The sequence below is a fragment of the Gavia stellata genome, chromosome 6 (genome assembly GCF_030936135.1).
Source record: "Gavia stellata isolate bGavSte3 chromosome 6, bGavSte3.hap2, whole genome shotgun sequence".
Lineage (NCBI taxonomy): Eukaryota > Metazoa > Chordata > Aves > Gaviiformes > Gaviidae > Gavia > Gavia stellata.
Window position 1 is genome coordinate 23,719,020 of NC_082599.1, and position 17,255 is coordinate 23,736,274.

Sequence of the window (17,255 nt, forward strand, 5' to 3'; positions counted from 1 at the left end):
TGACAGACACTGCAGAATAAATGTGGTGTGGGGATCTCTTCAGAGATGCAAGATTGATAGCACATAAAAGTTCATATGCTTTAGGGCGATGGACTGTTTCCCAGTTGTTTCTTATCTGCTGAAGTTTTCTTCCTTTGATTGTTAATTGTCTTGTTTGGTTGATTGCTCCTACAAGCCAGCTTGAAAGCTCAACTATTATATTTCTTACTCTGCCTAGGAGTCAGATCTTAAGTCTCATAAATCCTTTCAACTCCTGTCCTCTTTTGTGGTCTGTCTTTTCACAGAATATCACAAAATCACTAAGGTTGGAAAAGACCTGTAAGATCATCAAGTCCAACCATCAACCACCAACCACTTTTTCCTCTGCTTTTCTTTTTCTCACAGCTAAAGTATCCCTTACTATCACCACAACATCTTCTTGTCGAAGTGATGAGCATACCTCAATTTTTCTGGGTTTGTGATCAAAATCTGTGATATCTTTAGAACTATTTCTGAACTAAATATCCATAAAATCACAAATGTGTGGAAGAATTCTGCTAAATCCATAGTCTTGCCTCTTGCATAGCCAGAGGCTGGGAGACTAATAAACTCCAAATTTTTGGGTTTTTGCACTGCCATTCCCTTTTTGACATGCTCTGCCTGGAATGGAAGGATTAAATGTTGGGTCTTACAGTAATACTTAAGAACATGACTTTGGTTATCAAATGTGTATGTTGAATTATTCTATTCACTACAGTAAATTAAACATACACTGAAATTGTGCTGTTTAACAAGTAAAGTATATCAAGCTGGATTTTTAACTTAACCTTTTTTTAAACATGACAGTTCAAAAATTATGTGAGACCTCCAAAACAAGATCACCAAGTTTATGCATGATGGCAGTTCATGAATTTACATTTGAGAAAACACACTCTTACGCTATGACATGCGAGACTGGCCTGTGAAGCCTGATGTCTAAATTGCATTTATGCAATTAGACAAGTTTTTCTTATTTTTGTTATTCTTATCCTTTTGTATTAGGAAATAATTGGTTCTTCATCTGTTAACTCATAATTGTAAAGAAGTAGGAATATGGCTGAATTTGCTATATCTGCGTGGAATGTTAATCAACACTCGTAATGTCATTTGGAGGCTACAGTTAAGTGGAGTTTAATGGCATAAGGGAATTTTTTGCCCAAGAGGAAAGTGTTTAATAAGGTCATGAGAGTTACATGAATCCCAGATGTGGCACAGTTTCATTACATTTGTCAGAGGAAGCAAACATGCAATTAGAATGTGATTACAGGTTATTTTAAAGGTTATGTTACTGGTTTTGAATTCCCTGCGTGAATAAGTTAGTTTATAGGATAACAGTAGTGAGGAGATTAAGAGCAATGGCTAATTCAAATATGTTTTTATTTAACCCAAGCTGATTTCACATCTTCCAGTGCTGAGCTACAATCCATGTTTAGCTGAGTCTTCCATATACAAAACAAAGCATTTTCTGAACCCATGAAAATATTCTGTAAGAATGATTGGTAACCAGGGACACTTGCAGTTTTTAGGAAGTCCCAAATCTTTCACCTGAGTGATTTTGTTACATTATACGGGACTTCTCTGGGAATAATGGTGTGGAGAACTAAGTCCTTGTGGAGTGTGACAGCAGAAATCAAACATCAAGAGCATCTTTCCAGTGACGGATTTCTTGTTTTGTCACTCATCAGGGAAGTACGCCCTGCTAATAGCATCAACAAGTGTCATTATGACTGTTCCCCTAGCCATCCAGAGTAATTTGTGAAAGCTTTTTTAAAATGTGATTCATTTAAATATTTATATAACTTGCATAGATTCCTTACAAAGTGAAACTTTTCTATAAGCATTTATAATTTTTAGGGTTTTTTAATTAATTTTTATAGTAAGTCTTGTTAGAAGGTATCAGCCAATAAAACCATAAAAGGCTTCTCTTGTCAGTTGTTGAGTATAGCTGCAAATCTATTGCCTGTCTTACAGAAAAGTGGAAATAAATGTTTATTATGAGAAATATCTAATTATGGCTGAGGTGATGTTCATATACTACAGTTATAATTGTAATGTGAATATTGCTAGGCTCAAAAAAGCTTGCTATAGACTATGAACAGGCAAATGAAAACCAAATAGTTTATAATGTGTTGCATTGTGTAGAATGTGTTGCATTAGCATACTAAATAATGAACATGAATAACTAGTTTCTCTAAGCTTTGATTTAGGCCACGTAGCTGCCAACTTCTGCAAAACTTAGCAAATTAAATACAATACATTCTGGTTAGTCTTGTGCAACAAAAATTGAACAATTCAGTTGGTATGTTTGGAATTAATTATAGCCTCTTGAAATCATGAAAGTCTCACAGTAATGCCGATGGAAATCACCCTGTGTGCTTTGATTTGCTAGAAAACATCTTGGGTGTTGACTACATGCTCAAGGATTTTTCTTATTTGACTGTGATGAACCAGAAAGGAATTCCACAGACAGCCTCATGCAAAGGTGGTTTGCTGAAGCTCAACATAAGGAAACCAACTTTGCCGATAGTATTAGAAGGGTGATCTCTGTAGGCTGTCTCAAGAATTAGTGGGAACAGAGACTCTTCTCCACATCTTTCCCAGGAAGATATTCAGACCCTGTCTTCTTTGATTATTAGTGGAGCCTAGGAAACTTGCTCACTTAGTTAGGGAGTATCTTAGGTAGCTAAATACAGAACTCAGTGAACATCTTTTTAAGAAAAGGAAAGGAAAACTTGAAAGGTATGGCTTGGGAACTGCTGATTCACAGGTCAGCTCTCTTTCTGCTAATAATTATTTCTTCTTTTTTATATATATAGCTTTACTGTAAGAGTCTGCACAGACTTTGAAGGTCAAAGTATTTCAGATGAGATAGGTAAGAAATGTTTTATATTTCTATAATTTACTCTGGCCCACTCAATTTCAGATGTATTTTTTTCTCACACCTTGAAAGACAATAGGAATGAGATCCTCCTAAGGCAAGAAAGTACAGTTAAAAAAATATATGTATGTATGTATGTATATATATAACACAAAGCTTTTATTATTCACTTGAAGGATTTTTTATTCAGCTTAAGCCATTTTCCAAATAAAACCAAGAATGTACTCTGTTGGAGAATGTTGTGTTTAGGGAAAAAAAAAAATTAAAAAATTGAAAGAGACAGAAATCCTGTACACATATGATCTGTAAATGAAATTAGAAAGCTTAAATTACACGTATTCCGTACTTTGGATCCAAAACTAGTGTGCTGCTAAACAGACAGGCACTTAAAGCATGGATTAGTTTTACTTGGAAGATTTTGTTAGAGTAATTAACTATAATATATAATTATTTTTTTACAATTTTTTCTTTCCATGTTAAATAAATAAATATTTTATTTACTTGTATCCTTCAGTGCTGAAAGGTGAATTGCAATTAGATTCATTGAAACAGAAAGGAGCTGTTAAGAGGACTCTCTTCTTTGATTACCATCAGGCACATCGTTACTTCTCCATTGTGATAGAAAGACAGAAACAGCTCCATTGCCAGGACTTTCTTGTTTATCTCAGAGTAAGTTGTTTAAAATATTTTGGACTGTCATCATCATTTCAGTAGTATCAGGCATTTAAAGATAATTATTGAAAAAGGAGCCACTGGAAAAGGAAGAACAATTTCCATTGTTCTTAGGTCCCAAAATGACAGAAATGTGAGCTAAGAAAGGCCTCATCTAGGTGTCCAGAACAGTCTTCTACCTGGGCAAAATTTCCTATGTAAGTCCTTGGCTCATCTTTTGTCAGTGTACATATAAAGAAAGACTTCCTTTGAAGAAGAGTATACAGTTCCTCTGTGTACAAATACATTCATTTTGTGCTTTTCTGGAAATTCTGATTAAATACTGCATCTCCTGATACAAAAATGCAATTGCTCTCCCTGTAGTATTCACAGTGGGATAATCAAGTAAACATGTTAAATGTCATGCCAATTCAGTTTCAACAGGTATTTTAAAGGAGTGTCAGCAGCAATATTGGCCTAAAATTCATCTATTTTAAAAATATTTTTAGGATATTTTAAAATGTTTTTAGAAAAATTAAAACTGTGGAACTGAAGTTCTGAAGGAGAAAGGGTCATTGGTTGCTCACTTGCAGCTCGAATTACCTCAGGCAATTGAAACAGATTCTAAGGCTGCTCCTAGAAATGCAGTGGGAGGTGAAATGGAAGACTCTCAAGCAGTATGTAAGGAAGTATCCAGGCAATAAAGGTGGTAGGGTTTTACCATTGCTAATCCATATAAATTCTTGGTTATGGAACAAACCAACAGTATTACCTCCACAAATCCACACATGCCCTCCCTCCATCCTGAAAGGAAGGAGGGCAGTAGCTGATAGGAGTTGGTTCTGTGTGTCTTTTTTCAAACAGCTTCATTTCAGGCTAGTGCTTTGAAAAAATTCTGAGTCTACTGAGCTCAGCCAGCTTCTTCCAGATGTGGAGCTGTGGAGGCAATGTGTTCTGGGCATTCCAGTTACTGGTGAGTCACTTTGCTTTCCTAATGACATTACATACAGCCAGAATTTGGCCAGCAGCTGTTGAAGAACCATGTCTTTACCTTCAATAAAGACTAAAATCTGAATCTGTTGCCATATCATAATAATCTGAAATAATTATATTAAACAATTGGTTTTTATTATGTGATTGTCCCTTACAGGATGAAACAGAATTTAGAGATAAATTATCTCCCATCAATATAAACTTGAATTATAGTTTGGATGAATCCAATTTTGAAGATAGCTTGACTGTGAAGCCAATACTAAACTATTACCAGAAAAGCTCAGTAACAGAACAGGTATGAATTTTGCATGCCACATTTTCTGTATATAAACGTGAAAGCATTTACAAATACTGTGTGTGTCATCTTCCTTAAAACAGAATAACGTGCCCAGAAATTACACAACAAGGATTTCATTAATTCAAAATGTAAATTGAATATAAATATTGAATCAGGCAGGCCTTTAAAGCATTTGCAAAACTTTGTTGTGTTCATAGTTTTGATTGCATCCTAGAACATGTAAGCCAAGTTAGTGTGGGAAAGGGCCTGAAAGATGATATTGTTCTGCTAAGGACGTAGTTGACAGTCTAATAGTCTCCAACTACTCATATGGAAAGGAACTTGTAGGAAGGAGAAAGAGATTAATTCACTAGGGCAGTGCTAGTGATATTTAAGACATTTAGGTTAGTGATATTTAATGAAGTGATTTGGACTGAAGCATGTATTAACTGCATTATAATTTTTTAATTTTGCAACAATACAGGCTTACATTCTGGTTGACTGTGGAGAGGACAACTTGTGCATTCCTGACTTGCAGCTTTCTGCTATGCCGTAAGTTAAATAAAGTAAATGATGCTGTATATAACTAAATCCAGACACTTCTAACTGCTTTAACAGAAAGAAATATGTAAAACACAGTTCTGTTGTTTGCTGTATCTACTTATTTTTACCTGATTTCCAGATTTTAATTTATGCATCCATTTCATCTAGAAAACCAAGCAATGGAGAAATATGCAGTTAAAAAATGTATCTTTGTCAGACACATTCATGGTGTTTAGCACTTATCATAGAAAATATAGTTCGCAAGTGTTTGTTAGGAGTGATTCTAGTTCTCTGAATTCCAAGAGATAATACAAATTGTTGTTCAAAGGAGATTTTAAATTTGTTTATTTCAGTGTGCCAGTGACTTTGAACTTTGGACACAATTCTTCTGAACTCAGTATACAGTGAAGTAAATGAATCTCAGAATTTCAAAACATGGCAACAATCCCTCCTATGGAGGGAGAATTATGTCAAGCAGGACAAGTGGGGAACCTCTGACAGTCATCTGATTTTGTGCCATCAAAATCAGTACCTAGCTGTGAAAGGAAAGGGCACAGTGCCATTGCAGGTCTCAGGAGATCTTCTGTCATTGTTCATTTTACAATGGGCGTGAGGGGAAAACTGAAATCTCACTACCTTTGTGCCCTCCAGAAAACAATGCTGATGGGACCCCTGTGGCAAGTAGTTCCTCCACTCATACTTCTCTCTGGTTAGAAAGTAGGCAGGCTCTGAAATTTTATGCAAGTAACATTCAAGTTCTGTGATAGTCCACTTCGATTGGCCATGGTGGTGTTTTCTCTTGACCTCTTTCCTGCCTAGGTGCTGGCATAATTTTCCATGGGGTAATTTTTTATGAAAAAGTTTTATTCTGTGTTCACAGAATATTTTCCAGAACAGATGCTATGAGAGCAAAATGTCCTTCTGCTTTATTCATACATAAATCATAACTGTGCATGTTTTAACTCCTGACAAGCAGTATGTTCTATATAGAGACAAAGATCAGCTAATAATTGGAGAAGAAAACTGTGTCATGCTCATAATAAATCCAAGGAATGATGGGGAAGGAGCCTATGAAGCTGAGCTACATATAAAGATTCCACCTGAAGCAGATTACACTGGGGTTGAACGCAACAACAAGGTAAATGAAAATCAAAATGTTAGCAATAATAAATAAAGCAGAAGAACTGAAAGCAAGGTTAAGCTACATAGGCTACACCAGCTGAAAGCAGCAAGTAGAGAGGTGCCTTTTAGGAAGGGAGATACCATCGACCGTCAGCTATCCTTGCTCACACAGTCCAGGCTAAAGATAAGCCATGTCACCAGAAGTTGGGAAGGTCAGGACCATTCTGTTCAGAGCCAGCTCAGGTCCAGCTCCTTGCTATTGACTTGGTTATAATACCACACAAATACTGTCACATTTCTCCTAGGGTTAGAGATGTTCACATCATTCAGATTTTGAACCAGTAAACCCTACCGATACCTGGGAGTGATAGTGCAGAATCCCCTGAGTGCTTCCAACCTTGGATCCCATGGTACCAGCTCTCAGTCAGAGTTAACAAGCCCTGCTGAACCCCAGACACTTGGACACCTCTGTCTCATGCTCCCAGCACACCAGTGTTTTACCATTATAAAGGGTATCCCAGTGTCTGATATCCTGAATAGTTGAACATTAACTGCAGTATAAACTTGACAAAGTTGATTTCCTTTGTAGTCAATTATTTTATCTTATGGATAGGCCAAAAAAGCGCTTGTAATGTAAAATGTGCCAGTGTTCACAGAAGGACTAATGTTGACTGAAGTCGTGCTAAGCTGTACTGAACATACAGTGTTTCCTTTTTGGGTCTGTTTGTTTTTTAAGAGCGAAGGCGAAACACTATCCTGCAAACAAGCAGAGTGTTCATGTATCCTCTGTTGGACAGCAAGTCTGAATCGCCTCATCTGCACATAAATCTCTCAAGCTGTTGCAACACGAGCTTGCTTTTTTCTGTCAGTGCCTGGAATGTTCAGAAGGGCCTCAAGGGTGAGAGTGGGATAAAGCAAGTTAATTTCCTTTCTAAAGGCAAATGTTTTTAAGGAAGTTGAAAGTAACTTACAAGGTTATTTCCTTATTCTCCTCCTGTCACTGTATTTATTAATGGGTTTTTAACCCAGTTCGAAAAAAATGAGAAGAATTAATTATGTCACCAGAGATGAGAATATGGAAATTCTCTGCAACCTCACTTCTCAGAAGCATCTCTTTGTACACAAAACAAATAAGTAAAGACACCAGCCTTTTTCTATTGTCTATTTCTTTTGTTCTCTTAGCAGAGCCTCTGTTTTTTCAGACTGTGATCTACAAAACTTAATTTCTCTTTAATATACTATACCTGGTTATATTTTTTCTTTGTTGCTCTTTAGGAATCTTTGGCTGTTCTTTTGGCCATTACCAAGGATGTCAGGGAAGGCACTTATTCCAAAACCCACAGCACGCATTAGCACGTAGCTATCATTTGGACTGGACAGAAATCACTCAGTGCTTTTCATTATTTTAGGAAAAATCGAATTTTTTAGTGACAGCAGGGTAGACTCATGGGGAAAGGAAGCAAAAAAGAGGTGGGAGATTCTGGTGCTTTGGAAGAATAAGAAGAAGCTAGAATGGGTTGGGAAAGAGTGTTGATGTTCTTTTTCTTTTGAAAATAAGTTTTTAAAAGCCCAGGAAACGTAATGCAACTTTTTAACTTCCTTCAGATTTTGTGGAAGATAAAATACTTTTTTGACAAGTCCAATTCTGAGTCCTTCTGGATTTATAGAAAAATTGCCTTTGTTTTGCCTGCATTTACTTAGTTCACTACAACACATAATTTATTTCATATTCTCTTACTTTTCATACTGACTCCATTCAAAGAGATGTCATTATGTTCTTTCTGAGAAGGATCAAAACATTAGTTCTACTGTCTGTGTCATTCTTAGTGTCTTCCCTTCCACATTGCAGGTACAGTTTTCACAAGGATTACATATGGTACTGAAAGCAAGTTTATGCTTTCTGTTGTTTTTAAACTGTAAATATATGTTTTTTAAAACTATGGTCTTCATGATATTATGGTTCCATTAAATGAACTGAAAAATTCACTTCTAAGTGCTTTTGGGAAAGAAACTGATATTGTAATTTTCTTCAAAAACACAAAGCTAAAAATTCCTGGCATTTAACTGCTGGGGGGGGTTGGCTCTTGTATGTATTCAGTTGCTTTTCTGTACTGCCATATGTCACCTAAAATTGCTGTGAACATGACAAAGAAGAATATACAATCTTTGTAATTGAAAAAGAAAATTTAGAATGGAAAACCACATTTTTAAACTCAGACATTCTTTTCTATCCTTCCTGTTCTGTTTTCTCATTTAATTAATTCCGTCTAAATGTACAAATTAATTGATTTGACAACTCAAAACAAGAATTAGTAGGTTTTCTTCAGTTTTTTTCCCCAGAGTGATCAGAATCCTAGGTATCAGAGGTTCATGTGTTACCAGGATGACCAAATTCTTAGGGGTCATAGTATAAATGAGTATAAATTAAAGAGGGACTCAATTAATTCAACCTATAGGGCTTTAAAAAAATATGGCAATTTGAACCGCTTGACAAGAGCACAGAAGAAATTATCACACTGGTATGCAGTAAACACTGAGGTATATGGAAAAAAGGTCTCTCGGTCTGTGGGTACTTTGAGGCAGGGACCGTAGATGAAAATTAACATTTTGCTGTCCATTTCAGTGCAGTCAGGTTTTCACTTCTTATTTTTGTGTTTGCGCTGCACCTTGCCAATGTGGCATCTGTGACTGCTCCTGAAATGTAGTTAATTTAATACAGAGTAATTTCAGCAGACAGGTGGATTTGTGGTAGAGCCTGTTGCAATCATGCTCTTAAAGTTCTGCATCTAAGGATTTCATTGACTCTTCGATGTATCAGGCTTTACAGTTCTCTGTGTAGCTGTTTTTCTCCAAACTGCAGAATTCCTTGTATTAAGGCAGAGATAATATTCACCTCAGAGACAGCAAAACAGGTAGACTGAGAGCAGAACAAATGAAGTGTGATGAGGTGAATAATACATTTCTGATGGAACAGAAAAATCTTTAGAATCAAATCATTTTATTATGCTACCATCATTTCAAAGTAACTAAACTCATAGATGATATTAGGCTCCTTTTTTATGGGGCTACTCTGGATTTAGTCTGCCTAATAGAGAAACAAATTTGTCCCTGAAGTGTTTCCTGTCCAACCTGATTTTTTTGGAACAATTTATTGGGTTATTCTATATGACGTAAATTACACTTGGAAAGTGTTAAAGTCAACAACTTAACTGAAAATTTACTTGCCTTCTACCTCTTCCCTTCAGCTTTGTGGAATACACTGTTTGACCTGCCTCAGTTGTCATTATCTTGTTACCTCAGGCCTGAATCTGTAGTGTATTGTACATACACTGTGTAACCATATCAAAAGAGTAGCATTTTGCAGAGATGTATGTGATCATATGCAAGTGGGGAGCTAAGTGAATGTGTGTGATCTTAAAGGATATGAGGCCAAGGATATGATTTTGAAGTTTCATTGATTCTTGCACATACTGATACTTCCTTCAGTCAAAAGCTGATTAATGAAATACAATGATTTACAATGAAATCAAATGTGTTATTCATTAGTTGTATTGTAGAAACATTTAGAAGCTCCAGAGACCAGGTAAATGAGTAAGTTACCACAGCTTTACAAGTTACTGGAATCCTGTTGGCTTGTAATAACTGTCCATATGCAGTAGGTTTGGAGTTACTGGAATTAGCTGCAATGAAAAAAGTATAACCTTGTTATATTACCTCACATTTCCATGGGCAGCAGTAGGTTCAGAAACAGTATATACTGCTGTACGGTACATTCTTACACTACAATAGCGTGATTGTGTGTTTGAACCCCAAGCCATTGCCTGAATAGTGCGCACTAATCCTTTGCCCAGTGAGAGAGTTCCCCATATTGAACAGCTCAATCCTGCCTTCATAGCAATGACTGGAACCGAAATTCACATGGAGTAATTAGTAGAAGTAAATCAGGCAAATACAAAGCCCTAATAGGTGTTTGTTCCACACCAAAAACATTATGTATTTTGTCATAACTGTCTCTGCTCAGGCTGGGAACTGCAGAGTTGTTGCAGATCACAACCAGATTTATATTGCAATGGATAAGCTCTGAGCCATTACGCCCATGCCTTTCTGAATTAAAGCATTACACTCACTTAAAATAGGAAAAAGACCTGAATCCTTCTTGTCTTACCTGAAAATTCTTAGAATAAGTACATGGTGGCTGGCTAGATGAGATGTGATTTGAGCCTTGTGAGGATAAACACTAGTTCTTCATACATCAGCTAGATGAGAAGCTAGGTTCTAGCACCTGGTACCGAATCCATCCACTTTTCCTCAGAAACTAAGATTGGAAAGTGTTGATCAAGGAAAGAGAGGAGGTGTTTTACTCTGCAGCCTGTTGTGTTTAACTATTCTGGCATCAATTAGTAATTCATCACTAAGACCACCAGAAAGAGTTTGAAGTTTGTAGGCTGCCTGGATTACTTAAAGCATCCAATAATTTTCTAGTTAAAATGCACCTTGGGAGCACACGTGTTAATTGTTGGGGTTTTGCTTCTGCTGAAGACTGCCAAAAAGACCATGTGTTGCTATAAAAATATAAATTGCTACCAGCGGCAGGTAGAAGGGTTTTGTGGCAAAACCCTCCATCTGGCTGAGTTACATATGAAGTCAATGATACTGACAATACTGGGTGTGTAAGTCCCTGCTCTTGCTTGCTTCCTGCCTGGTTTTGATTTTCCTGTTTTGTACTTAACCACCTCAAAAAGGTGATCAGTGAAAAAACAAAAGCAATAAATCTCAGTATTGAAGAAATTCTACCACAGCTGACCCTTTATCACATCTTTAGGCTGCACAAATTAGCTTTTGTAATGCTGGTCATATAAATTCTGTGTCATTAGTAATATTCAGTCTAAGAGCATAGCCTCCAAATTCCAGAAAACCTACTTGCAAAATGCCTCTATTTACTCAGCCTTTGAGGGACAAAAAAATGTGTGATAAGGGCTGATTTACTCTGTACTGGTGTGTGATACAGCATTAATAAAGAAACTGCAAAATATCAAGTATAGATGAATATTTATTTTCTAACTTTTAGTCCTCAATTTCACACCCCACCCCCCCGAAAACAAAATCAAAACTGTAAACCCACACATCAAGCTAAAATGAACAGTTTTCCAGGCAAGTTTGGTTTCAGCTGTGTTAACGCCCTTTCTTCTCCCATGTGTTGCTTCCTACCTCTAATTAACAGATGGAAAGAGTGTAAAAATCCCCCATTCCCAACCCTAGGATGGCTTGGAAAGGCTATTAGTGCACTGGACGTGCTGTGTAACAAACTTTGTTTCCTCCTGGCAAATTGTAAAAGTGTCAGTACACAGTGAGGTGTGTACTGAGGGCATGCTTCACATGGGCTCCTTTTAGGACACGCCCTATCTTTTCATTTAATCTCAGGAAATTATAAGGTCAGCACATCCATGCTGGCTTTTACAGATAGGAATGAATTAGTAGTCAGTGGTCTGGAGATTTCACAGGTCTTTTTATAAAAAGAGCATGACCTTGCACGTATTGCTTAATCTGTGAGAATCACAAATGAGAGAAGAAGTAATGGGAGAGCCTTATAGCAACAACTAGCTGCATCCTGCTTTTACAAAGCTGGTTTACTTCTGCATGTATATGGAAGTATTTTCTTTTATTGAATATGCCAGAGAGGAAAACAGAAAAAAACCAGCATTTTGTTACTTTGTCTTACTCTGTATCTCCTAACTTCTACTATTCTATAGCTGTTTCTGCTTTTATATAGTCTGTTTTGTTTACAGATGATAACAACTAGTGATAAAGACTAAAGGGTTAAACAAAAAAACCAAAACATAGGATACATTTTACATTAAGAGCTTTAGAAGGAAATTATATGAGTGTATCCTAAAAGCTGTCAAACAGAACTGCCTGAGAAATGTTAGGTACAAACTGGGCTTTGAATGAATAGTTGCTGGAAAACCAGGTAATTTTACTTATTGCTATAAACAACAAAACCCTTAATTTCTGATAATGTGAAAATCTATGTCCTTTGTTGCTAAATTATAAACACAGGTAACAGAACATTAAATACTTCTGTAAAAACATAAACTAAGTACTTTACCATAGGTTGGAAAATAAAGTTCTAGACTTGGCCCATAATAAAGCTTTGCCAATGCCAGAATTTCACTACAGAGACTTGTAGTGATGGGTAATACAACTATTGCAATTAGTGTGAAGCCTATTCTCTTCACGCAGTTTTGCCTACTGTTTTTTTTCTGTTGAATCATTATGGCTATAGGGATGATTCACAACAACAAAGCAGTATGTTAAAACTAGAAATAGAGTGATCTCATCATAGCTCTTAAGGTACTGGGAAACTTTCCTGTTTGTTTTTCCCTGGCATCAGTTTTCCCCCATTGTTTGACAATAACCAATTAAATGTTTTGATAAGTGAACTGAGCAGGTGTCTGAAATCAAAAGAAATGTCACAATCAAAAAGGCATCACTTTCCCAACTGGATACATTTCACTGTGATCTCTGACCTCCATATTTATGTTCTTTTGTTACAGGCACTGCGTGTATTGAGCTGTGATTACAAGATGGAAAATGAAACTAGAATGGTGGTTTGTGATCTTGGGAACCCCATGGTGGCTGGTGCAAACGTAAGGGAAAACCAGATGCATTTACTGATTTTTATCTAATTGAATTTAAAGGGGAGCAAATGGAAAATTATTCAATTAGGAGAATGTGTCCCAATAAGCAGCACCTAAACCAAATTATTTACTTGGACAGGAAATTGTTGGTGTAATAAGAGGCAGAACTGTGCTTCTGAAAAACTAACAGTTTGTTGTTCTAAAAGATAAATGGTGCTAGAGCCTGTGTTTTATTTCACTTACTCTACAGAAAATGGGAGTGACTCAATTTAAGTCACAGAAGCTGCACTAGCATAATGAGAAGAGAATCCCAGTCCATAATGTGATCTGTTTATCTCTCCCTTTTAGTATTTGCTCTACTTTAGATATGTATAGTAAATGACAGCTTCTTTAACCTGATTCTCATCTTAACAGTTTGTATTGTGGTTTATATCCATGAAAAAGTGGTTGGAATCAAGTTTTCCTTCAAGTTATTAATGTCATTTTAAATATTTTCCTAAGACAGCTATTCATAAATCATACTACACCTTAGATGGAACATTGGTAGCATTGGTTTTAGGCAAAAGTGGAACTGAATAATGACTGGCGATGGACAGCAGATAACAATTAAACGTCGTTTTGGAGATAAAAAAAGTGCTACCCATTCCACAATTGTCATCACTTGTTCCTGTTTCATGACAAACAGTTCAGGGCAATCCCAGAAGTGTTGAACTCAGGAACTAAATTAAGGTTTAGTCTTATGGAAGATCAATATTTCCCTCTTCAGACTCTCTATAGAGGGATGTTTTCCTGGCCTCTTATGATCTTGAAGCAGTTCCTGTCTGACCCTCGATAAAAGAACCAATGGGTCATATGATAGGAGACTGGGACTAGGATAAGCTTGTTTGGATCATAGAGTTAGCTTCAGATCAGTCATAGAGCTTTTGAAAATGAGCATGAGACCAGGTGCTCATAGTTAACTGCCTTCATGGTTACAAGCAGTCCCAGGTAGACTCTGTGGGATTACAAGGAGCTGGAAACCATTGAAAAATGAACTCGAGGTGAAGGATGCACTGGGAGCAGGAACCTGCCTGGTGAGGATCCTTCTCTGTAGAACTACTATGAACTAGAAGTCTGAAGGGGGTACTAGAAACATTTTCTAGGAAGGCAGACTGGATAGACTGCATTAAGAAGGCCAACTGGGTAGATACTGGAGTCAAGGAGTATAGAAAAGAGGGCTAAAAGGTTTTACAGTTTTTGTTTTATTCTACTAAATGAAACTCCTAAAAAGTAAGAGTAATTGAAAACATTTCTGAGGAACGGAGTTTTTGCAATGGGATGATAGGAGGCAATGATGGGCCGAAGCACTAGATAAATCCCAAGTCAAGGCAGATAATTTCTTGTACCAGAAAACCAGCAAATTTAGGTATCTGCTTAGTGGTTTCCTGGTTAGTCTCATGACAGAAGCAAGTTCTTAAGATACAGAAAAAAGTGGACAAGAATCTTGTGGATGATTGGGGTGTAGTGGGGCAGGGAAGGAAAGCATGAAAACCCATGGGTTTGGAAGAGAAAAGGAAGACTAAACACAAGAGGTGCTAACATTGTATATCAAGCTAGGAGCAAACAGTTGTGGTTTGCATATTGTCATAAACATAAGCAATGGAAAGGTCTGAGTGTGGAGGTATTAGACTACAGCCCATCACACTCCTCCGTTTGAATCCGAAGCCCTGTTTCCACATCATCCTTGACCCAAAATGCTGGAAGTGTCAAGACTTCAGGAATGCTATTTGGTGGCCACTAAAGCAGTACTACTCTAACCTGTCTCCTTATAAATTCTGACAGCTCAACTAACCCTGTTTTTCTTCAGAATCAGCTCTAGGGCTGCCATTAATGCACTGTTACCAAATATTCCTAAGCAAAATACTTTATAAAGAGAGACTTAGAGGTAGCAGAATAAAACAGCAGGGTTCATAACGTGTTTAAGGGTATTCTGGCTTATAACAAAAGAATCCTACCCTTGAAAATTAAGGCATATGAAGATAGAGCATTACAAATCCAGATGGTAAAAGTGTTTGATTATAGTGAGTGAAAGCTTAAAGCCTACCTTTATCTTTGAAACCAACTTTTCTGGAAGCTTAGTAAAGGTGAAAGGACTTGAGCTTTTTCAGTCCAAACGTATTTATGATGGCAAATGTATTTCCAACAGTGAAATACCAGCCCTTTGTACAAATTGCATAAATCACGAAAGGCTGCTCTGATCCATTTCCAATTTTGCAAAACAATTCTGCTCTGGCAGGAGATCAGTTATTCTCAAAATATTTGGTCAGAAATGGACTCTTTGTGGAAGTTGTGAGGGAGTGGGAAGGGAGGGTTAGGTCAAAATCAAAAATTCCTAAAACTCTTAACTACTGAGTCACTGTAATGACTTTTCAGCACCCTGAAATCCTAGAATTCTTGAACTCTTTAAGATCAGCCTCTGAGTATAAGGGCTACGTCAGGATTTTGTGATATAACCCATGGGGTATTACTGCAGTGGGCTACAGAGTTGTCTGACACTTCACATCTTCAAAATGTGTTATTGTCATCAAAATTGGTATATCTCTGACTTTTTGAAAATCTGTGACCTTAAAATTGTTCACTGGCCACAAAAATTGCTTAGCCTTTTCAGTAATATCTTTGTGGTTAAAAAAAGATTAAAAGATAAAAAAGAAGATAAAAAGCAATTGCAAGGAAAATCACACCAGAATGCAAGCTAAATGTGTGTGATACCATCTCACTGGCAAAGAGTGCTCAGAGTACTTATTTATGACACTAAAATGGATCAGACTGACAAGCTTCCTAATGCCTGTTTAGCGGCCTTAGCAAGTGAGATCTAGGTTTTATTAAAAATTCTGGTAGAAAAATTTGGAAGTTAATAGAAATTAATAGAAATAAGGTTAGAAGACCGGGAGGCTTGGAAGATCTTTCCTATTTCTTGGTATGTACCAAATTGATTCTTCAAGAGCACAGAGGCTTTATCTTTCATATGCACTGTAAGACATTTCAAAAAAAGCTAGCCCTCTGTCTGCCAGTCTACTCCTAGATCCTGTGAAACATAATAACAGAATAAAGCTTATCAGTAATAGCACAAATGTCGCATAATTCAAAGATAAATTATGTTACTAACATGGAAAATAATGCAATTTTAATGAAAGCAACTTCACTTGGAAAATTTTAAATACAATTAAACTATTCTGATAGAATGAATGTCCTACTAAAATAAGGAGGTTGAGTGATTGGTAAGTTACAAGCTAAGCAAATTCAACTCCTTTGGCCTCAGTGGGTTTTCAGCAAGGGCATGTGAGCATCTTTGCCCCATTATTAGTAGCAGTGTCAAGGGCTACTTGACATTAACAAAGTCATACAACCATACAAAGGCAACATCTGCAGCTTATTAGACTTGTACAGTAGGAGTGTGTTTCAGTATTAAATAAGGGATTAAGCCTCAGGAGTATAACAGATCATCAAAACTGCAGTTCATGTCTGCTCTGAGGAAAATTTTATCTTCGGTTCATCAAATCTTTTTTCTGCTATAAGTGGAAACAAATTTATATAGACTGATTAGTAAAAACAGTAAGAGAAATGCTGAATTCAATATTTGGAAATTTTTGTCTCAGAGTTTAAAAAAATCATGTTATATTTTTAAAGGTGGATGAAATATCAATACAGTTGTTAAAATCATCTCAAAAAAGTGGTCTTAAAAACAGCTTATGTCTCTATTCCAAGTCAGCTATTCAGCTTCTGTTTAATTTAATGAGCATTATCTTTTCATCTTAAACATTTTACTTCCAAAAAGAGAGATTAGCTATAACGATGACATTAAAATGGTCAGATTCAAAGATTTGAACTTGCCATTTCTTTTATGATAATATTGCTTTCAGCATAGAACAACTCAAAATAGTAATTGAAACATGTTAGGTAGGTCTCATTCTGGAGATGGATTAAGATTCAGTGATGCAGCATCGCAAGTGAGAAAGGAAGAATTGACTGAAAATTTTTAAAAAATAATGCTTGGGAAAAAGGAATTGCTTAAACATCTGAAATGACATCGACAGAGAAAATGCCTCCTCTTCAGTGATGTTGGTCCCAAACGTAAAACTCTACATTACTGTGTCCT

At 36.5% G+C, this 17,255-nt stretch overlaps 1 protein-coding gene across 1 annotated transcript in view; it reads left to right on the forward strand.

Annotated features, from left to right (window-relative positions):
* ITGA8 (integrin subunit alpha 8) overlaps window positions 1-17,255 on the forward strand; it is a 116,019-nt gene that overhangs the window by 53,581 nt on the left and 45,183 nt on the right. The window contains exons 16-21 of the mRNA XM_059818393.1: window positions 2,835-2,890; window positions 3,411-3,565; window positions 4,698-4,835; window positions 5,302-5,369; window positions 6,351-6,498; window positions 13,037-13,129. Of these exons, the coding sequence (XP_059674376.1) occupies window positions 2,835-2,890; window positions 3,411-3,565; window positions 4,698-4,835; window positions 5,302-5,369; window positions 6,351-6,498; window positions 13,037-13,129 (658 nt within the window). The remainder of the gene's footprint in view (window positions 1-2,834; window positions 2,891-3,410; window positions 3,566-4,697; window positions 4,836-5,301; window positions 5,370-6,350; window positions 6,499-13,036; window positions 13,130-17,255) is intronic.